Source organism: Papaver somniferum, chromosome 7 (assembly GCF_003573695.1).
Source record: "Papaver somniferum cultivar HN1 chromosome 7, ASM357369v1, whole genome shotgun sequence".
Classification (NCBI taxonomy): Eukaryota; Viridiplantae; Streptophyta; class Magnoliopsida; order Ranunculales; family Papaveraceae; genus Papaver; species Papaver somniferum.
This window is the reverse complement of record NC_039364.1, coordinates 260,556,020-260,578,732: the sequence shown is the minus strand read 5'-3', so window position 1 is coordinate 260,578,732 and position 22,713 is coordinate 260,556,020. Positions and strand designations below refer to the sequence as shown.

Here is a 22,713-nt window from a genome sequence, read left to right as displayed (position 1 = left end):
CGACTACCCTCAAAATAGTTGACCTATACCCAGTCTGAACATAATTTTTCTATATCGATATAATTTTTGTTTGTAAAATAAATAAATAATTAAACAATCCCATCGGCTGAATTTATAAGGCCAAGCACTGTTGCAGTGCATTTTGCTTGGCTATAACCACATTATAACTAAGATTAACCACTGTGAGCCATCACTTAACTATGATTCGGTAAAAACACTTAGCTTACCCTAAGAAAGGAAGAACACATATATTCCTCCTTTTAGCTAAGAAATGGCGGAGGAAAACCACATCCCATCATAAGATAATTTTTTAGGACATACAATTAAAATTACTCGTTCTGCTTACTTACATGTGGGCCCGAAAAATTAATTGACAGAAACTGAATTTCGATATAAATAAACTACTCTCTCCGTCCCACTTACATAGGCGAAAAAAATAGAATATCTTAGATTAAGAAAACATCTAGATTTGATAAAAATTCATCTTGTTTCTTGTTTTACCCCTAGTTATATTATCAATACTAAAAACATCAAGATAATCGATATCCATGCGATATTAATAAGGACATACAAATAAGCTTGAAATATGAACTCCGTTCATCTAGTTGGATAAGCTGAAATATCTTTTCGGCAGATATATCTTGGACGGAGGGAGTGAGAGTAACATAAAATAAGCGGGACCAATAGTAGAATGTTTTTTTTGGTTGGATATCTCTTGGCACAGCTCAAGAAAAACGGCCGTGCCTGGTCTAATACCAAACGGGATCCAACTTGTCCCATTGTTTAGAGTTTATTTACAACAGAAATATAATAAAGACACATATTGCACCGAATGACGAATATTGCAACATTTAAGTGGACGATGGCGATTTTTTCGACATCTAGGGTTTATCTTTTCTCCTTCTTCCTTGAGAAACAAAAGACATTCCCAATCTCATAGCACTGAACAGATACAGAGTCAGAGAGATGGAGAAGTGCAAGGAGAAGAAAGTGTTGTTATTTTATTGTGTGGAGTCGGAAGATCTGGCTAGAAAAGTTGCTGCTTCACAGTCCGATTCTATACAACTTCAATCTATTAATTGGAGGTTTGTCTCCTCCTCTCTCTGTATTTTTTTTTCTAAACCCTGAATATACAGATACTGGTTTTCATTTTCACTTCCTCCTTGTTTGGTGATTGTAGGGTTTAGGGTTTATTTTGATTGTTTTGGATGTAAAGCTGTGTTTTTAATCAATTGGTAATACTCATAATAATCCATGTTTGATTTGAATTTTATCTTGTAATTCCAGAGAGAGGGATAGTATTCTTAGTCATTCTTAATTTGAATTTTGAGGTTGATAATGAAAAACCCTATGGGGTTAGGTTTAATTTTTCAATAAGACTCAGACACAACGGGATAAGCCAACTAATCTTGTTATTGATTTAGTTTGGATTGCCAGAGGAACGATGATGGCTCCCTGGAAAATTTACTTTGAATGGTATCCATAAGCAAGCTTAGCTACCATACTCTCTCTAGCATTATATTTTACTTTTTTTTTTTTGCTACCATTTTTTTCCCCTAATTTTTACTAGTGATGTAAATTTGAATTCTATTTCGGTTTTGCACTCTTTTGCATTGTGTGATGTACTTGCAGTTTTATAATTCAGAGTCATTAGTGCTTTCTATTTTCACATTTCATGAGTGCGACCACAACTATGCTGGTCATGTGTAGATGAACTGAGTGTTTTTTTACAAAACTATGGGACTAATGATGCAATTTTATTATTTTAATGTATCTTTCAGGAGCTTTGATGATGGATTTCCTAATCTTTTCATCAACAATGCGCAAGATATCCGAGGCCAGCATGTTGCTTTCTTAGCTTCTTTCAGTTCTCCAGCTGTCATCTTTGAGCAACTCTCAGTCATTTTCGCTCTCCCTAGGTTATTTGTAGCATCGTTTACGCTTGTTTTACCATTCTTTCCAACCGGTTCTTTTGAACGTATGGAAGAGGAAGGAGATGTTGCAACTGCGTTTACCATGGCAAGGATATTATCTAATATACCCATATCAAGGGGAGGTCCGACCAGTTTGGTCATCTATGACATACATGCTTTGCAGGTTGGTTTTATTGTGCTCCATTCTCTCTGTACGTTTTTTCTGATTTACTCTTTTTCAGATTTCCTAGGTATTGCAAGAACGGCTACACATATAATAGTTTTTCAGCAACATCTTTACCAGACGAATCAAGACTTCACCAGAATACATGATATTCCTGGATATCTATCCTTGGACAAATCTATGGGTCACATATGGCTTAGCCAACCCCTGATTTTCCTAAAGTTTGTCCAAACAAACCATTGTAGAAAAAGAATTATAAATCATCCCTTGTCTGCTTGGTTTTTCCTTCAAATTTGATTTTAATACGAGGTTCAAGTTTTTCTTAGAAATAGATTTTACACTTCAGAAAAATTTCAATACCCTTCACCCTCTTAAATAAATCCATCCAAAAAACATGAACTTGAATTTTGTTGTGTAACAAAAAGATTAGCATAATTAAGTTCAACAAATAGGTATTTCATTTTATCTTAAATCAAATTTTTAACAATTTTTTTTCGTATTTTAATGTTTTGCTTCTTCACAACATCCCTTCTTTGTTGGTTGTAACTCTGTGTATATATTCTGCTTTTATAATTATCACTACTAGTCAAGTTTGTAATTTCTTATGTTGTGTGGTTGTTTTCCTCAGCCATGTTTATTTGATCTTTGTATTTATCTTGAATAACCATTTTGTTTTACAGGAAAGGTTTTACTTTGGAGATCACGTTTTGCCATGTTTCGAGACTGGAATCCCCCTATTGAAGCAACGGCTTGATCAGCTTCCTGATGCAGACAATGTGTGTACAGATTAGCCTAATCAACCTTCCATTTCAAAATATATTAAAACTAAAAGTAGCTCCTGTTGGTTCTTTCCCCAAAGCATAATCAGTTGGCCTCATAAGGTTTTTCAGTTTCTGGATGAAAAATATGGCTAGGCATTTAAAGATTTGTTATAGTATTCAGTTTCTTATTACATAAATCATTAAATTATGATTTATGTATCTGTACTCAGTTTCTTGTTTTCTCCCTCCTGTGTGGTTCGGCCTAACTCATCAATCCAATTATCAATTGCTTTCTAGATTGTCGTGGCATTTCCTGATGATGGAGCATGGAAACGTTTCTACAAGCAGTTGCAGCATTATCCCATGGTTCTTGTGTTACATATACATCTATTACATTTCACTAATATTTGGTTATCTCTGTTCGCTGGGTCTAATTTATCTTGTTAACAGGTCGTGTGTACTAAAGTTCGCGAAGGTGATAAAAGAATAGTTCGACTCAAAGAAGGAAACCCAGCTGGCCGCCATGTCGTTATTGTTGATGATTTGGTGCAATCTGGAGGGACCCTCATTGAGTGCCAGGTATGCAGTTTTCATATTAAACAGCCACAAACATTTGGTTTCATGAAGAATCATTCGATTCATGAAAAGTCCTTGACTTTTCTTTTCATTCGTATTACTGTTTTTCTTGCCACCAGCTCTATTGAGGTTAGACTTAAAATTTTAAGAGAGGACCATTTCGAGTATAATTATTTGTAATAAATACTCGCATTCCATCCAACTCCAATAGTTATCCTTTATACACACAAGTGTTAGGTGGAGGGCTTATAAATTTCTTCGATGGTCATAAATGACCCCACAGATATAGCAATGAGAGAAGCATAATGCTAACATGCAATGAGCCACCTCGTTGCATGAATGTTTACTGCTGTATGGTTGCCACTAAAGGCAACACATCACATTCATATTATGAGAGATGGTTATAACACTCCCCCTTGGATGTCCACTACTCTAAAATGGTTGCAATTCTTGCTCCTTTCTGGTTTTTGTCCTTTGGGCATTTCCAACCAAGATTTTATAGAGGCAATTCTTTTAGAATTGATGGATATCCAAGAGGGATTGTTGTAATCACCTCTTCATTTTTGGCTCTTTATGTGTCTGTCCTTTCTGCCGTGGTACGATACCATCCTTGCAATCACGTGGCCTACAGCATTCATCTGTGTCTCTTTCATGTCCCCATACAGTTGTATCTATGGGGTGCCTTACAGAGGAGTTAGTAACATTGACATATGTCTCAATCTTTTATGCTCTTATCTTTTATGTTCAAATTGGCAACTGAAATTATATACAATGGTAGACCAAAGTACTGTCAAACAGCCATTTTTCTTCTGCATTGACAGATTCAGCTTATTCAGTGTAACAACTTTTTAGATGTAAAATCTGAATCGCAATGCAGACCAGAAAACCAAAGAAATCTACAACTAGGAAACAAATATGAAAAATGAGAATGATCTGCTGTTCAGTAGGTTGTCAAGCTAAACCATTGGCTTGCTGTAGCATTCAGTATCACTTGAGCGTGCAGAAGCAAAACAAAAGTTTGTACAAGTTCGATATATAAACATCCTCTACTTGAGAACAATCGCTTGGACATTTGTTAGAAGGATACGACTAATGCGATGGGCAACTTTATTTGACGACCAGATCACGTGTCTGTGTTTGACTTTGACTTGGCTGATGTGACATTTGGTCAGATTATGCAGTACTAGTTCAGCTCATTGTTGTTTGTTTATCGGAATAGACTTTTATGATTCAATCGCGTATAAGACCCCCATGACCTGCTATTGTATTGATGATCGTAGTCTTTGTTCTCTATATGCTCAGAAAGTTTTGGCGGCTCATGGTGCTACTAAGGTCAGTGCGTTTGTTACCCATGGTGTGTTCCCTAAGCGTTCATGGGAGCGATTTACATCCTGCAATGAGAGTAAGCACCCTATTCACCTGCAATCATTCTGATTTTGCTCTGATTTTGCTCATTCAACTGTTATTTTTTCCTTTCAGAGGAGGGCTCAGAAAGAGCGTTCTCTTACTTTTGGATCACGGATTCCTGCTCGCACACAGTGAAAGCTATAGGTGACAGGGCTCCTTTTGAGGTTCTGAGTCTGGCTGGGTCTATCGCCGATGCCCTTCAGATTTAATGACAAAAAGCATCTGATCTTAGAGTTGGCGTGGGGCAAGGACCAACCCATGGCTGAGTTTATGAAAGAGGTTAAGGCTGAGATCTCTGATTGTTTTCTTTGTCCGCTGTAATACTATGAAGTTGAATTTTTTGTGCACAGCTGATGGCTTTAATCAAATGGTATTTTAATAATATACACCAGGAAAAAAATCTGTTGTTTTTTCCCTTTCTCCAAACCTTTACCAAACCAAATTATGTTTCATGGAGTGGTAAAATTTACACGATCATTTTTCCGGAATTTACATACTGAACTTTGGTGAGAAAACGGACGATTATCCAGTGAACCGTACGAAGGATGGAATTTCTAGAATTTCCAAGGTATGATGAACGCGTTCAGTCTGCCCATAAAACACTTTGAGATGGTTGGAATATGATGATACACTAAAAAAACGGTACTAAAGGTTCTGCCGCGGATTAGAGCTGGCAAACCAGCCAAAAACCCGCGGGTTGTCCCGGTCCGTCCCGTCCGCATCCGTCCCGGATGGTTTCTAAACAAGACGGGTGCGGGTTGGAGAAATAGCGGTTTGTGAAGGAACGGGTTAACCCGGCCACTGTGAAACCCGCAGTTGTACCCGTAAACCCGTAATTCCATTCCCCACATGGCCACACCATAACGTGTTACGTGTCTTCCCAATTCCCTTTCATATAAAAGCGAAAAAAAACCTAACGCAGCAGCAGCCTTCCTTTTCTTTCTTCTTCCTCTTTTTTTCTTCTTCTTCATACTTCCCTGAGACTCCTGACGGACAAAACAACAGATTGAAAAAGCATTAGATCTAAAGTTCTAAGGCAGGTACTTTGATCTAAAGATTAAAGGCAGGCAGGTAATCAGATTCTCCTCTTTATTTTCTTCTTCTAGGGTTTTACACAGGAATCCTGAGAAATCTTTAGTGTTCTTAGGACTGTTGTGATTCGTGAAGATTGGAAAACACTTCTTGAATACATGTGTTCTTAATTTCATGATGTTTGTGTTCTTTCCACACAAAAAAAAAAGGTTTTTTTGCTTGGATTTTTTATGTTGTTTCATATTTGTATCATCACTCATTAGTATGCTTTACAGAGATTTAGGGGATTTGTTTGTTAGATGCAACTTGCAAGAATGATACTTGTTTCGGATTATAATAAATGTTAAACTTGTTGAATTTTGAATCTGGCACTTAGATTGAATTGGATACTAGCTAATTAGGGGTGCAGAAGCATTGGTATTTGGTGATTTTCAATTAGCTCTAATTAGTCACTCTCTCTGATGTGTTTAGCTCTAATTTTGTGCTATTGTTTTGGGTTACTTGCAAATACATGTACTGTAATAGTTTTGTTGGAATTTCTTTACATGTATGATGTACCTTGTTACTTGTAATTTGCAAATGATATGTTTTGCTTTGCTTATACTTTTTGTTAATGTATTTTTCACGTTTCTGAATGACTCTTTGACCTATTCTTTGTGGCTCCATCCACTCCAGGATGTCAAGTGTACAAGAACAAGACCATTATAACGATGTTATGAGTAGTGACGGTGAGGATGATGATGATGTTGAGATGCTAGATTCTGTGAATGAGGATGCAACTGTTGGTTGTGCACCTGCACTAGTTTCACTTGGAAAGAAACATAAACTTAGATCCCAAGTTTGGGAATTTTTTAAACTCGTTAAATATAAAGATGGAACAAAGAAGGGAGTGTGCAAGGCTTGTAATGCAGGATATAAATATGAAAGCCAAAAAGGTGGAACCCCAGCCATGAAAAGGCATAAGTGCCCTAACCGTCAGTCTCAGGACGTAGGGCAAATGATATTATCTGCAAAGAATGGCCAGTTGTCTACCCGCATACGCAAAGTTGATTAGATGAAATTAAGGGATCTGTTTTCAGCATTACTCATTGCAAGAAATGTTCCATTTGCTTTGGTGGAGTGGAAAGAATTTAGGGATATATGTGCTTATTTAAATGAGGATGCTAAACCAATATCAAGGAATACTGGGAAAGCCGATGTAGTAAAGAAACATAAAGCACAAAAAGAAGTTATTCACAACAGATTGAAACTTGCTCCAGGTATGATTCAAAATTTAAAATCCTAATGACCCATATGTTTTGTTTTATACTTTTATGTATGAGTAATTGATTAATATGATGTGCTAATGTGTATGACTTACCCTTACAGGTAGGATATGTCTAACATCAGACATGTGGACTTCTGTAACGACTACTGGATATATAAGCTTAACTGCGCACTATCTTGATCAAGATTGGGTGTTGCAAAAGAAGCTTCTGAATTTATGTCCCCTTCCACCACCTCATACAGGTAAAGCACTTACTTCTATTTCTTTATCTTCAATATAAATTCTTGTTAACTTTTCTCCTTTCTACTACCTCAAACAGGTGAACACCTTTCTGCTAAGTTATTTGCAATGATAGAAGATTGTGGAATTGAAGACAAGGTATCCAACATCACCTTGGATAATGCTGCAAATAACGGAGCTTGTGCTGGAATTATGAAGAGTAGACTTGTTGCAAAGAAGATCTTGTTGAACGATGGAAAATTATTTCATGTGCGTTGTTGTGCTCATATTTTAGCTCTTATTGTAAAAGAAGGACTTAAGAAGATTGATCCAGCCGTGCTTAAGATAAGATTGTCAGTGAAGTCCCTTAAAAAGTCCCAAGTAAGAAAACAAAAGTTCTTGGACATTGTTGATACTTTAGGAATGTCTGGAATGAAAAGGGGTATTCGTCAAGACGTAAAGACAAGGTGGGATTCCATTAATCCACTTCTATTCTGTTATATCTTATAAAGTTAGATAATTGTATTAAAGTTTATTATATACTCACTGAATGTTTGTTTTATACAGGTGGAATTCAACTTATCTTATGTTAGATAGTTGTATCCTGTATAAGCCAGTTTTCTCTCATTTGAAGTTGGTAGATTCGGACTATGAAGACTGTCCAACTGATGAAGAATGGGAACAAATTGAAGTAGTCACAAAGTTTCTCAAGGTGTTTCATGATCTCACAAAGATATTTTTTGGTAGTAAGTATCCTACTTCCAATCTGTATTTTGAAAGAATTTGTCAAGTTCAGGTGTTACTAAAGAAAGAAAGCAGAAATGATATTGAATTCATTAGGAACATGGTAAAAGAGATGCAAGCAAAATTTGATAGTTATTGGAAGGAGTTGAGTCCTATATTGGTTATGGCAGTTGTGTTAGATCCTAGATCGAAAATGAATTTTGTGAAATTTACTTACTCAAAGTTGTATCCTGAGGTGAGAGAATTAGAACGTGAAGTTAATAAAGTGCGTAGTAATATGAAAACACTTTTTAATGAGTATTACACCTTGTCAAGTTCAACAGCTTCCAACAGTTGTGCAACTCAAAATTTGGGTATTCAAAATGGTGGGAATTCTGCTGCCGAAGAAGGAAGTGATTTTTTTCAGGTAATTTTACTTAACTCTAATTCATTTAGTGGTGCCCAGTTATATTGCGAAGATTTTAGTCTTTTGAATTATTGCTTTTCATCTTAAAAACCTTGTAGTAGAATACTGTTTGTCTTTTGAATTACTGTCAACTGTGGATGTAGTATGTGATGGTGTTAGCTTGTTTCTAAGACTTTTAAGACTCATATATTCATAGTTCACTCACTTCTAGGTTGTTTCATGCAGGAATATGTTGCAACACAGGAACGTGGTGGTGATGTACTAACTGACTTGTCAGAGTTAGATGAATATCTTGGCGAGTCGTACAGAGGTTGTCTAAATTCACCACTCGACATCCTAAACTATTGGAAGAACCATGAACAACGATTTCCAGTACTTTCAAGAATGGCAGGGGATATTTTGTCAATTCCTATTTCAACTGTCGCTTCAGAATCTGCATTTAGCATTGGAGGAAGGGTAATTGATCGATTTCGCAGTTCCTTATTACCTGAAAATGCTGAGGCGTTAATAACCACTCGTGATTGGGAATATGGAATTGGTAAGCAAATCAGTAATATTTTTTTTTAGTTGAATTTCTAAATCTTATATATAACATTGGTTGTTTTTAATCATGTAGGAAAAGAAGATATGGATGAGAACAATGGGATTATTGAAGAAGATGTATTAGGATTTGAACCTGATGCAGTGGAGGATGGGGGCAGTGGAGGATGTGGAGGAAGTAAGTTCTTATGCGTCTAATTAGTATGCGTACTTCTTCAATATAAAGCGGGGTAATTATGAAAATTCCATGTTTTTGACTCGAATCTTTTCTTTTGTTTGGTTTATTTTTTCTTGAAATTACAGATTCATATTGAATAGTTGGAGCAACTCAAAGATAGACATGGAATATGAGAATGTTTTTTGGACAGACAGTTATTTATCACTTACCAGTGTCTCCAAATATTGCATAGAAAAGAGATTGGAGATGTTTTTTTGGACAGTTAACACTTTTTTTGATTAACCACACAATATATATTTTGTGCAGGAAGTGGTTAATATCTTTATTGTCGCACTCTACAGTCTCGGAGGTTTTTTTTCTTTGTTGAAAATATCATCATGAACTGATGAAGTACTGTAACTAAAGTATTAAACTACTAATGACTAGTATTTGTGTTCCTTTAATCCTTTAAATGCAAAATTAGTTTAGTTTTGCAATTTTGAGTTTTTGAATCGAAATATCAAATGAATTAGATGAAATGATGAATGTTAAGTGCTTAGGTTGTAGGGAATGAGCTTTACATGGCGTGAATGTGGCCGGAAATAACCCAGAAATCGATTTCTGGGTAGTTGACTCAACAAAAACCAGCTAACCCGTGAGCCCCCATGAACCCGCAAGCTTTAATCGGGACGGGCGCGGGTTGGAGAAATGACCACCCGTGAAGAATTTAAACCTGCAATCTTAGGCTTGTATTAACCCGTAACCCGCGGGTTGATCACAAGCCAGCCCCGACCCGCCTGTTTTCCAGCTCTAGCGCGGATGGAGAATAACCCCAGTTAGTGATGAACTTGAATCAACAATTTCACTTTTGCATCACCGATGGACATTTGGCCCAATGGTATGATTCTCGCTTAGGGTGCGAGAGGTCCCGAGTTCAATTCTCGGAATGCCCCTGTAATTTTGTTCCGTTCTTCAAACACAAATTCCACATGTCAGCTTTGTGAAAGGAAAGATGCAGGTAAACCTCTTCTACAAATAACATCATAAAAGATTTAAATGAAAGAAAAGATGTAGGTAAACCTCTTCTACAAATAACATCATAAAAGATCTAAAACAGTATAACCATTTTATATTGATTGACCATAAATTGCGAACAAAATCATAAGAAGATGCCAGGATGAGGAATGCAACAGGTGAAAAATGATGAAAGAAGAAATCCGAGTGAAGAAAATTCGCAACGCTCCCGCAAACTGCCATAAGTTTTTGTTATTGTGAGTAAGGCTGCACAAGAACCGGTCAAAAAGACCTGTACCGAACAAACCGGATCGGAACCGGAAAAACCGGATCGGAACCGGAAATGAATTATGAGAACCGGTGTATACCGTTCTGGGGAGATTCCCGGCATGTACCGGACTAAAAGGACCGGTCAGTATGAGCCTTTGATCTTGTGATTGAAGTTAATCGCAGCCGTCGATCTAATGTGTTAAAGCTATCTTATCTATCGAGTTATGTATCACTCGTCATTATTCTTCTTCTTTTTTCTCTAAGAAACAGCCCTGTCTCTGCAGTGAATCTCGCTCACCTCTTCTTGTTCTTCACCATCTCTGAATCAGTGAGTCACCAACACCACCACCACCTTCTTTGTAAGTAATTGCATGTTTGAATCTTTATTGAATTGATTTAGGGTTTTATTTGGATTGATTCAGAATTTTATTTGAGATTGATTTGAATTGATTTATGGTATGAAACCCAAGATTGGATCGAATTGCAGCTACTACTGTGGTACTACTACCCTTGAATTGAGAGATGTTTGAAGGGGTACCGTTTATTATGAGCTCAAGCAGTTGAAATTTAGAGTTCAGAAATGGAATTAGGGTTTGTATCTGTTTGAATTTAGAAACGAGAGAGGATGAATCTGTTGAGGGGTTAGAAGTTAGAACATGTAGTGTGTTGACTATACGGGGTTCAAATTGGTTGATATAGTGATCAAATTGGTTTTGACTGTATGGGGTTCGAATCAGTGAAGAGTTGGGACGTATTTGAGCTGAATATGGTGCCGATAAATCAGACCCAAGATCTGATTTGGCTGAGATGGCTGCAGTCAGTTGTGGGGATAACTATCAACGGACAGAGTGATGGGTGTTGGGTCCTGTGAAGGGAGGTGCTGTGGTTCGAAGAGACTGAATATTCAACGCAGGGTTGGTGGTGAACCGAGAGCTTGGTGGTTGTTGATTTGCACATTAAGAAGAGGCAGCAGAAGACGATACAAGGAGTAAGTGAATCTGCAGATGCGTATGGAGATGGGTAAGAAGAACATGAAGTGAGATTAAACTGTTTTCCACGAATTTGAGGCTGTTTTGTAGAGAGTCGTGGGATGGTTGATCAACAAAAAATTGAAGATTAATGTTGTTATTGTTGAATTTGTGGTCGATGTCAACTGTTTTGTAGAACATATGATGTATTTTCAGGTAAAAACTCGGTCCCGGTGTTGTACCAGAGCGGTAACGGAGGTATAGGTACAACTCCAGGTGCAGGTACCGGTCCTCAAAATGAGGTACAGCCAACACCAAGTACAGGGACCCGTTCCATAAGAGAATCGGGCCGTACCGGTCCATGTTTAGCCCTAATTGTGAGGAAGTCGGACAGAGAGAAATTCCATTCTCCATTGTACCTGTCATTTATTACATTGCAGACCAAATTTTCACCTACTAGCAAGATGGATGCAACTTGGTCAAATTTCATGATGCATGAAAAGCTTGAGTACTTAAAATCTACCGGCCCATAAAAAAGAACACCGTATGAACTCAATGCCAATACTAACACATACTAATACTCTGTCATATACAACCAAGTTGAAAACTGGACTTTGAAGAAGTAAGAAACCTATAATATCTAAATGGCGTACAATTTTACTTGGAAAGAGGAATGGAAAACCAACATACCAGCGGTTAAGTCGCAATAAAAACCCTGCTCTTCAGTTTTGTCTAGACGCGGCTTATAAGCTTTCAGCACATTCATTCTGCTTTGAAGAATTTTACAATTCTCTGCTACAGATTCTCCTTCTTAATTATCAAGTAACACAATTTTGTCAACGACTACTAAATAGAGTTTTGATTACCAATTACAAGTATCATAAGAATAAATTTAGAAAACCCTGCCTAACACAGCTCAACCGCTCAGTTTGACAGCCAACTTTACATGGCATTTCTCTTGCTGGGAGAAGTGATCCTTCAATATTATTTTCAAAGCGCCTTGGATTGCAGTGAACTGTTCCTTTAAAGGAATGTTACCATCATCGAATAGATCGATTTATGCGTCGAATAGAATGTCGATCTTCTTTTGCACAGAGGTGCATTGACCCATCATTTGAATTACTATATCTTCATGATTTCCATGTACTTCACTTTCAACGTGATGGACCTGCTCTTTTTCCCTCCCATGCTCATCAACATGACCCTGCTCGAACCACATGCATATATTTAATAATCAAAACTCAATAGAAATACAACAAAGTGTAACATTAACATACCTTTGATAACAATCCTGTTATAGGGGCGGCAAGTGTGATAATAATGTCCCTCTAATTGGTTAGGGAGTATCCTATATGGGGTGTAAATTGACTAGATTACCCTTTTCACCTTAAATGGACTAATTCATCCTTGCTTTTTGGTTGAAAAGACTGAATTGTTCTTCCCTATTTTTAACCTAATTGAATCAGAAAAATCAAAATTGTTTCAAAACAATTTTTTTTCCTGTTCTCTTCTGTTTCTCATCCTCCATTAAAATTGAAATTTTCATCGTCCTCGATTAATCGGCGATTTGAAAATTGATAATCGTTGATTGAAAACTATATTAGAGATGCCGAAGAAGAAGGTTGACGAAGATTGTAGCCGTGCTAATGAACCATATCCTCCATTAGGTCAAGAACATCAATTTGAAACTCCTCAACCGTCAAAATCAAGCACAATGACTTATATGAGGTATGTTTCGAAAAATCCAGTTAGGATTTGGTCTATTGTGTTTGATTTAAGTTAGTTTTGTATCAAAAATTAGAGTTTTGGATCAAAATTGAAACCGAAATTTCTGTGTTGCATGTGAGTTACGGTTGGTAATAACCCTAATACCAATCGTAATTGTATATTTTGTTGAACTTACGGTTGGTAACAACTCAAATACGAACCGTAAGTTTTAAGTTTTCTGAATTAGGTTCAGTTACGGTTGGTATCGACACCTTAGTTAGGAACTATAATTCCTTCTGTATGTTTCAAAGATTTTTTACGGTTTATATTTGCATCTCACTTATAAATCGTAATTACGTTACTGTTTGTAACTCAATTAAAGTTACCAACCGTATATCATCTTGTATGTTAAGAATTTTTGAAGTAGTGATGTACGGTTCAAAAGTATAGTTGACCTACCAACCGTAGTTTAGTTACGGTTGGTCTCGATTCATTATTTAGCAACCGTAACTCATTACGGTTTGTAATTGCTGTCATATTACGAACCGTAAATAAACCTACTCACCAATTTTTTTTTGTTTTTTCTTTTCTATATTATTTTTTCTACGATTAGTAAATCAATCAATTGTAATGCTTGTGTAGGAATCCTGATAGGGTGAAGAAAAAGAGAGGAAATGACTTAACCCCGATTGATCATACGCCCACCCCTCGCGGCGACAAGCATTTAGGGGTAGATAATAGAGGTATCCACAAGAATGAGAAGAAGAAGAATAATAAGTTTGAAATTAAGTTGAGAGAACAACTTGTGTCTGAATCTGGAGTTGAGTTAGAAGGAGTTGAACATAATGATCAAGAAGAGGTCGGAGTCGAAACTAACCGTGATGCAACGAAAATGAAATTGTAGCGGAAGAAACTAATTATGATGAAGAATAGTCTAAAGATTCTGATGATGATGAAGAAGAGGAGGAAGAGGAAGCAAATGATGAAGAGGAGGAAGAGGAAGCAAATAATGAAGAGGAAGAAAATGATGAAGACAAGGAAGAGGAAGAAGATGATGAAGAGGGCGAAAATGCCAAGGGAAAATAGGTTGTTGTAGATGCACCTCGAGTGAAAGAAAAGAGTCCGAGAAAGGAGCCCGCACCGATAGGGATGCATATTTGATAAAGGCAAAGATTTGTTGTTTCCATCGAAGAAGAATAGAAGAACTTGGGGCGAGGCTCCAGATAAGTCTTCAATCTTATTTGGTTATACCGGTTCGTGGTCCGCAAAAGTCTGTGAGACAAGGGTATGTTTACTTTTCTTAAAACATTCAATTTATAACTTATTTTGATACATTTTGTTTTTTTATTTCAGTTCACCATAATATGCTTATATTTTTGTATATTTGTTTTTTTAGGACCACGCAAGATGCATAAAATTGCTCAAGCGTCAATGGGCTAAACATTGGACATTAAGTGACGAATGTGCTTCGGTTCGCAATCTAGTGGTTAGTACAGGACTAGGGCCTGGAATTCTTCATTTCCAATCGGAGTATGATAATGTTGTGGTCTCTGCCTTCAGGGAACGATATTGTCTTGAAACATATACGTTTCATCTTCCATTTGGAGAGATGACAATAACACCGGACGATATGAAGCAAATTCTTGACCTTGAAGTTGAAGGACAATCTGTGTATGAAGGTTTCGACAACAATATGTCTTGGACTGACCTTTACATCCTTGTTCAAGAAGCACTTGGGTGAGAGAAAGATGAAACTGAGATGGAGTTTCAGTTGGCTGGTGGTTATGACCTTGCTGAACCACATAAACAAAAAATCATCAAAAAGCTATTGTTGGAGAATCTGAGGAAAAAGTTTGGAGGAACAACAACAAAAGAAAATGGAAGGTGAGGTGATTGATGAAACAAGAGTTAGGCGTACAACCACATCGTATTTGTTGTATTCTCTTGGGACCGTATTCTTGCCCGATAACTCGGGAAATAGGGTGAATGTTCATTACCTACAACTGTTGAAGAATTTGGACAACATCAAAAACTATTCTTGGCCCACTGCAACCCTTGCATATTTACTTGACAGCCTAAGAAAGGCCTCGAGGGTTGGATCTACTAAAATTTCCGGGAATGTTGCGCTTTTAATGGTAAGTTTGGTTACATTTTTCTTAGTTTGTCGCCTTTTGGGTCATTTGCCAATTGTTTATACTTTTTTTTAGGCATGGGTTTTTGACCACTTTCCGAGCCTGAGACCTCCTACTGAATGGGAAGAACATGATTATGGCCCTACGGGAAATAAGTTCAAGTTCACTGGAAGACAACTAAGGAACAAAGAGGAGAAACTCATTCAAATGAGGGAGCAAATAGATGCTTTCACTGATGCAGATGTTATCTTTGACCCTTATTTGAGGATTGAAAATGGAGTTGATGCTCGTAGGTTCACAGAGACCGCATGCTACAACGGACCATTGCATCATCCCACAGGTTACGTTATGACCAATCCTCGTCGAACTCTACACCAAATTGCTCATATTCAACAAAGGGTTATCAAGGAAAACTTCAAATTATCCAAGGAAGGATCCGAGACAAAAGTCCCCACCATTATGCTCAACTACATACCAATTCCAACGGTTGATGTTTGGAACAACCGCCATCAAGAAAGATACCAACTCGCAGCGGGAGAGGCAATTCCTTGTAACAACACGAAAGAAGCCGCTGCTGATTACATGGTTTGGTATTATCATTTTGGTCATTCATATCTGATCAATAATGATCCGGAGGCCCAGCCATATATCCAAAAAGCTATAACTCAAAGGAAGGCAGTCGATGAGACTAAAGAGAAAAAAGTCCTATTTGGTTTGACTTGGAAGAAGCTATATTTCATGTCGGTACGTAATTTTGTTATCCTCATGACTTTGGATTTTAAGATTAATGTATATCATTAAATAATCTCTTAACACTCTTTTAGATATGTGAATAGAAAGAGCGAGGACAAACTTTGGCAAATAGCATGACTTCATGCATCCGTAGTAATGGTGTGATTAAATCTCCTCAACAAAAGATCCTGCAAGAGAAAATAAGGAACATGCATAATCCAAACATGGAAGAATTGTATGAGGGGTTGGTCACGGAAGAAAGAATCTTAAAGAGGATTAAAAACTCTCTTGGAGGTGCGAGTAGTATCCGTCGTCAACCTTCACCTAGCAGCGAAGAGACAAATCTTGAAGAGGAGGTGCACAGTATGGGTACTATCCAAACACGTGGTCGCGGTCGCTATAGTCGTGGTGGTCGTCGTGATGGTCCTAAAACTCGTGGTGGTGGTAGCACCAACAAAAGGGGTCGAGGTGGCCACTATGCTTAGTCATGGATTTATGTTAATTGTGTGTGGTTAGTTATGAATTTCGACTTATGGATATTATGACAAACTAATAGTTGTGTGTTAATTATGGGATTTAGCTTATGGATTTTAGCTTATGGATATTATCTATGAATTTGAACTTATTTGTGTTAGTTATGGATTTGAACTTATGGATATTATCTATGAATTTGAAGTTATGGATATGTGTGTTTGTTTGTGACAGTTTTGGTTTGAAAATTTTAAGTTACAGAGTCAATTACGGTTCGTAACTAAAAAACAATACCAACCATACCTAAGGTTACGATTCGTAAGAAAATTTATCATGAACCGTAAAACACACTGGAACCAATATTTTTTACTAACTTAAGTTACGGTTCGTAACCAAATTACGACACAAACCGTAGCTAAGGTTACGGTTCATAACTAATTTTCGTTACGAACCGTAAAACACACTGGAACCAATTCTTTTTTACTAAATTGAGTTACGGTTCGTAACTCTTTCACCTTACCAGCCGTAATTCTGTATCTTTCGTTTTTGGCAGAGTTATGGTTTGTAACCTATACCTTTAAACAACCGTAGCTATGGAATTCAGTTTTCTCCAGAGTTACGGTTCGTAAGTTCTAAACAGTTACCAACCGTAACTATGGAATTCAAAATTCTTCAGAGTTACGGTTCGTGTTTTGATTATAGTTACCAACCGTAACTTTACTTTTCGTACAAAAAAAACAATTGTTTGCACTGACATGTCCTTGTGTAATTTGAAAATATAGCAGTTGAGACCTTCAACAACTTCATTTTCAAAAAATAGATCCATTATGGAAGATTTTTTGTTTTGTTATATATATATGCATCCTCCTTTCTAGAAGTTACGCCTCCACATGAATCATCTCTTACCTTAATCTAGATTATGGCTCCAAAACCTGAATTCACTTTGGAAGAAGATTTATGCATTTGCCTTTGGCCTTGGCTTAGTGTAGCATATTTCTCGGCTGGAGATTTTCCAATCTCGGTATCGACAAACGTTCCTCCAAATTCTTGATCAAAAATTGTTTCACGGAGTGTTAATTGTTTCCAAAAGGGATCAACATCTTGAATCAGGATCATTTTGTATTGGTATGTGGCTATAACATGCCGACATGGGAGTCCCAAACTTGTGATGTTTGGACAAACACACTCTTCTTCATAATACCCCAATTCATAATGTTTTACTTCATATATTATCTTATCAATTGCGCGGTGTGAAACTTGATATGTAATTCCCCTTAGCCACTAATTGTCTAACCATTGGTGTGTTTTTTACTTCGGCTTTTTTCAAAAGACTTTGTAACACTATCGTGATCACGGCGGAAATACGAATCCATGGCTTCAAATAACGTAACTAACCCACCATTACAACTATGAAGTTTCTTCTTCAACCGGTTGTAAGGTGACTCCGCCGTACTTGTAGCTTGGTTGTCATAGTGCCTATATTGGTTAGTGAACGCCGCTAAAAACTTCTCTTTGTGCGGATCCAACCAATTATCCAACAAATACTTCACAACACTTGGATAACCTCTTTTCCAATGAGCCACTAACATACGAGCTATATCCTCATATTCATCCACGATGATAGAATAGGTCAAGGCTCTCCACTCCGTTTTGAAACTATCCCATTTTAGTTCCGCCAACTTGTCATCCTTCTTAAATTTCTCTTTGGCTTCCTCTTGTTTATGTAACGATAGTTTTTTTATTCTATCCATTTCGTTTTTTTTTTGGTTGGACGAACAAGGCACATGCACTTAGTTTCAATACTTTTCCACAAGTGAAACGTGCAAAAAAGGTCATGAGCTTCCGGGAAAACCCTCCTTATTGCATTCAACAAAGCTTGTTCCTTGTCGGTAATAATCACCTTTGGAGTATATCCCTCTACGTAAAATAACTTCACTTGTTCTAGTGCCCACACATAGCTCTCTTCGATCTCATATTTCAAGAAGCAAAAACCAACACTAAAAGGAGCATTGGTAGAAGTTTGCCCGATAATGTTCAACAACGGCATCTCAAACTTGTTGATTTTGTATGTGCAATCCATTAGAATCACTTGATGAGAGGACCGTGCCAACTTCACAAACTCAGGATGAGCCAATAAAAGATGTTTTATTCATCCTTTCTCATCTTCATAGTGGAAAACCGAGTAATTATGCGACTCTCCCAAATGCATTAATTGTTGCATTTCGTTCCTTTGTTCCCATTTCTTAGCCTTCAATTTTTTTATTGCATTGTAGATGTTAGCCAAAGTAGAAGCATTTTGTGGATTTCTTTCCTTTAAGTGAGCGATGATATCAATGGGCTTCATACGAATTTGTGTCGTTGACTCTACGATCTTCTTTTCTTTTTCGGTAAGGCGTCCAAGATAAGCATGTGATAGAAAACTGTCCGATATAGGGTGGTTATGACTACCGCATACAACTTTCTCCAAAAACCACCTTTTTGCTGCGTTCCTTTTAAATTGAAGCTTGAAGGGGCATCAGGTCTTCTTAATGAAAGTAGTATTCTTCCTCTTTGTCTTTGCTACATGCACGATACCCTTTTTTGCGTGACTTCTATGTTGTCCACTACACTCGCAAACCATTTGAAAGGCACTTTCACAAGTGGTACCATTACAAACTATGATACACATAATCAAGTTTCCTCGTTCTCTAGCCCACTTCTTTGCATCATATTTCTCCTCCCATGTCTCCTTGGTTAAATAGTCAAAGCTAGAATCTTCGGTGAGAATTTCATTTGCTAAAGGTTGTTCATCCATTAGGGGAAGTACATCCACGATCTGGACAACAATATACCTACATTAGTCTAAACAAGGAAACAAAACGAAAACATATATAAAGATACGGTTTGTCACGAAACATGAAACACAAACCGTAACAGTGTTACGGTTGGTAACTACAATCATTCACGAACCGTAACGTACCTACGGTTGGTAATGGTCCTCTAATAACAAACCGTAAATATGGTGAAATAAGAATGAAAACATACAGAGTAATTTACGGTTGGTAAAAAAAACATAACAAACCGTAACTTCTGTTACGGTTGGTCTCGATTCACATATTACCAACCGTAAAGAGTGCAGTAAATACTTCTAAGCACATGATGAGTTACTGTTGGTAACTACTGAAGGACATAGCCAGTCGTAATTCACTTACTGTTCGTTTCGAAATTTTTCTACCAACCGTAACTGGTATTACGACTGGGTTTTCCCCAAATTGAATCAATTACGGTTGGTATTTGATACTTTTCGAACCGTAACCGTTAGTTATGGTTGGTAACTAGCTAAAAGCCAACCGTAAGTTCTTCTGAAATTTTTAAAATTTCGATTTTTTTACGTACTTTAGATAATTTTGAGCGACAAAAAGCTAATGGGAACTAATTTAGAAGTATACCTGGTCATTTTCAGGCTCTGGTTATTCACTTTGTTGGCTAATTTCTTCAATTGGTTGAGATTGACCTTCACTTTGGGTTAAAACATCTCTACCATCTCAAAAATACTCCATATCAGGATCTCCATCAAGAGGTATGTAGTATTTGTTTTTCTATCGTATTGAGATTCACCCATCTCAAATTTTCCACTGGAATCACTCATTTTGGTTGAGTGAATCCAAATCACAAATATCACAATTTTTTTTTCTTCTCCTCTAAACTTTTTTTTCTTTAACTCTAAAAATCTGATTTTAGATTTATTATAAGTGAGAATTAATTATCCACACTAAACTAGATTATCAACACTAATCTTGATTACAGCAGAACCTCTCTATATTAATACTCTTGGGCATCCACAAAATTATTAATATATGGAGGTTATTAATATAGAGAGGTACCCTAGAAAATGTAAAAATTTAAGTTGAATGTATGTGCAATGTATTTATAGTTGTATTTAGATGATGTATATACATTTTTATAGTTCTAATATACAACTTATCTTGGAATTTGTAGTTCTAAGAAGCTTTAAACATGCTCGACAAGTTGAAAATATTTTGGCTTCAACAAGAAGGTGTCTATGTTCATGAGATATTGCGCATCCGCAAGTTAAAAGATGTTGTACTAATTCAAAAAATTACTTCTTTTTCTCAAACAACTATAAATAAGTATTTTATTTAATCATAAATCTAATGTAACTAGATATATATTTTTCAATATAATTTTGATTATTACTATTTGGAGGTAAGTTCTTTAAGGCAAAACTGGAAAAAACGATTACTATTAAACTGGAGAGGTTATTACTATTTCTAACTGGCCCAAGTTGGGATCATAAATTTTTATTAATATGTAGAGGTTATTAATATATGGAGTATCAATATATGGAGGTTCTACTGTATCAACAATAAGGGTTAATTAGTCATTTCTAGATTTTTTTTGTAAGGGGCACTTGAATTACCATGTAATGACCCTTTTTGTCTTATTAGCTTGCCGCCCCTTTAATAAAACTTGCCGCCCTTATAAAAAGATTGTTTGATAATAGCATGATACCTTCTACTGCAACATCTATGTTTATGCTTCCCTCACCAATGTGATTTTCATCATTTCCTTGTACTTCACTTTCAACAGCATCGACCTGCTCCTCGCCACTCCCATTCTCATCAGTGTCTGTGTTGGCGTTCACTTGATTTGCAATTTCATCCTGAACGACGGCTTGTTCAGCAGCATTTTCTGAACTGAAATTTGTTTCCGACGTAACAAAGTTTCCATTAAGCAAGGAAAGCAAGTCTGGCGGCGGCTTCTCCAATTTTTGCGTTTTCGTCTTTGGCTGGTTGTTTAAATGTTTCTTCGTCTTTGGCCGGCTTCTCCGGTGTCCCATCTAATATTGGTACTGCCTTTCTATGATACCGGCTTTCCGAATAGCTCTGTTTTTGGCCTTCTTTGGAGGTTTACATTTCTCTGGAGATCATAGCTCCGCAATTAGGTTTGGTGATCAAACACAAAAGAAAATACAACAAAACAAGACTAACCTTTATACAGTTCTTCGAGAGTTCCTATCGTATCTGGATTTTTGCTCCATTTAACTGAACAAAAAGAAAGGAAAATTATTGTTTATAGCAACAATAAAGAAGTGTGAAGCTCTCTTACACACAGACACATACTCTTGCCAAATATTAACAAAATATGTTATGCAGTTATATAGGCAAAAATGGACCAAAAGGTTTGTAATTCACTTTGGCTAATGTAACAATAGGTGCGTATTTGTTGCTGAAATTTAAACATACTGTTGCAATATTGGGTTTTGGGTTTTCTATCTCACACAACTGTGTTGAGATTGATTTCATTATTTTGTATATATACTTGTACAAATGCATTGAATGAGTGAAGATCCTGATAATATAATTAGATCAAGAGAATTAAATTTATTCCTCTAGATAAATCAAAGAAATTAAAACTAATTACATCAATATTATTCTTTGCATGTACTAATCTTGTTTCCATATTCTTTATTGCATGTATTAAATCACATATTATTCTTTGCATGTACTAATCTTGTTTCCATATTCTTCATTGCATGTACTTAATATGTGTTGATCTTCTTATATATTTGCATGTGTTAATACCCCCCCTCAAGTTGGAGCGGTAGAGCCTGAACGAACGCCCAATTTGCCAACTAGACGACCAAATTGCGCAGCTCCCAGAGGCTTAGTGAAAACATCAGCCAGTTGATCAGACGACGAAAGATGTTTTGGTAGAATCAATCCATTTGTTAACTTTTCACGAAAAAAATAGAAATCAATCTCGTTGTGTTTAGTATGCTCGTGAAATACCGGATTTTGAGCAATATGAATTGCTGCTTGAATATCACAAGAAACAGTGATAGGAAGAGGACAAGAAATGTGCATGTCTTTGAAGAGATAAACTAACCATTGAAGCTCAGCAGTTAGATTTGCCAAAGCACGATATTCAGCTTCAGCTGATGAACGAGCCATAGTAGGTTGTTTCTTTGATTTCCAATAAATTGGACTATCACCTAAGGTAACAAAATATCCAGTGGTAGAACGACGAGTAATTGGGAAGCCTGCCCAATAAAAGTCCGTGTAACCATGAATAGAAGGAGAACTGGATGAGGACGAGAATATACCATGTCCAATGGTTCCATTGAGATATCTTAGAATACGATGAGAAGCATCCATATGAGTTGATCTTGGATGTTGCAAAAATTGATGCAAATAATTAACTGAGTATGCG

The 22,713-nt window shown here is 36.7% G+C and overlaps 2 protein-coding genes across 3 annotated transcripts; both read left to right on the top strand.

Moving 5' to 3' along the window:
• Window positions 1-835: 835 nt before the first annotated feature.
• Window positions 836-5,267, top strand: LOC113300255 (ribose-phosphate pyrophosphokinase 4-like). Of its 2 annotated transcripts, none has more exons than XM_026549466.1 (7): window positions 836-1,085; window positions 1,782-2,097; window positions 2,778-2,873; window positions 3,156-3,224; window positions 3,309-3,437; window positions 4,737-4,836; window positions 4,917-5,241. In XM_026549466.1, exons 1-7 carry the CDS (start codon window positions 967-969, stop codon window positions 5,048-5,050), a joined length of 963 nt encoding a protein of 320 aa, XP_026405251.1. In that variant the 5' UTR covers window positions 836-966; the 3' UTR covers window positions 5,051-5,241. The 2 variants fall into 2 exon arrangements, with proteins under 2 accessions (XP_026405251.1, XP_026405250.1); XM_026549465.1 differs by having other exon boundaries at window positions 838-1,085; window positions 4,914-5,267.
• Window positions 5,268-6,549: 1,282 nt separating this feature from the next.
• Window positions 6,550-9,544, top strand: LOC113296466 (zinc finger BED domain-containing protein RICESLEEPER 2-like). Its single transcript, XM_026544774.1, has 8 exons — window positions 6,550-6,847; window positions 7,242-7,382; window positions 7,460-7,518; window positions 7,579-7,826; window positions 7,927-8,509; window positions 8,735-8,819; window positions 9,126-9,227; window positions 9,534-9,544. Exons 1-8 carry the CDS (start codon window positions 6,550-6,552, stop codon window positions 9,542-9,544), a joined length of 1,527 nt encoding a protein of 508 aa, XP_026400559.1.
• Window positions 9,545-22,713: the final 13,169 nt, after the last annotated feature.

Bases quoted from the DNA above. Each gene is read 5' to 3' on its own strand.
- LOC113300255 (XM_026549465.1), top strand. From the start codon at position 967: ATGGAGAAGTGCAAGGAGAAGAAAGTGTTGTTATTTTATTGTGTGGAG. The intron at 3,225-3,308 runs GTTCTTGTGTTA...TCTTGTTAACAG, and splicing joins AGTTGCAGCATTATCCCATG to GTCGTGTGTACTAAAGTTCG. The intron at 4,837-4,913 runs GTAAGCACCCTA...TTTTCCTTTCAG, and splicing joins ATTTACATCCTGCAATGAGA to AGGAGGGCTCAGAAAGAGCG.
- LOC113296466 (XM_026544774.1), top strand. From the start codon at position 6,550: ATGTCAAGTGTACAAGAACAAGACCATTATAACGATGTTATGAGTAGT. The intron at 7,383-7,459 runs GTAAAGCACTTA...TACCTCAAACAG, and splicing joins CCTTCCACCACCTCATACAG to GTGAACACCTTTCTGCTAAG. The intron at 8,820-9,125 runs GTTGTCTAAATT...TTAATCATGTAG, and splicing joins TCTTGGCGAGTCGTACAGAG to GAAAAGAAGATATGGATGAG.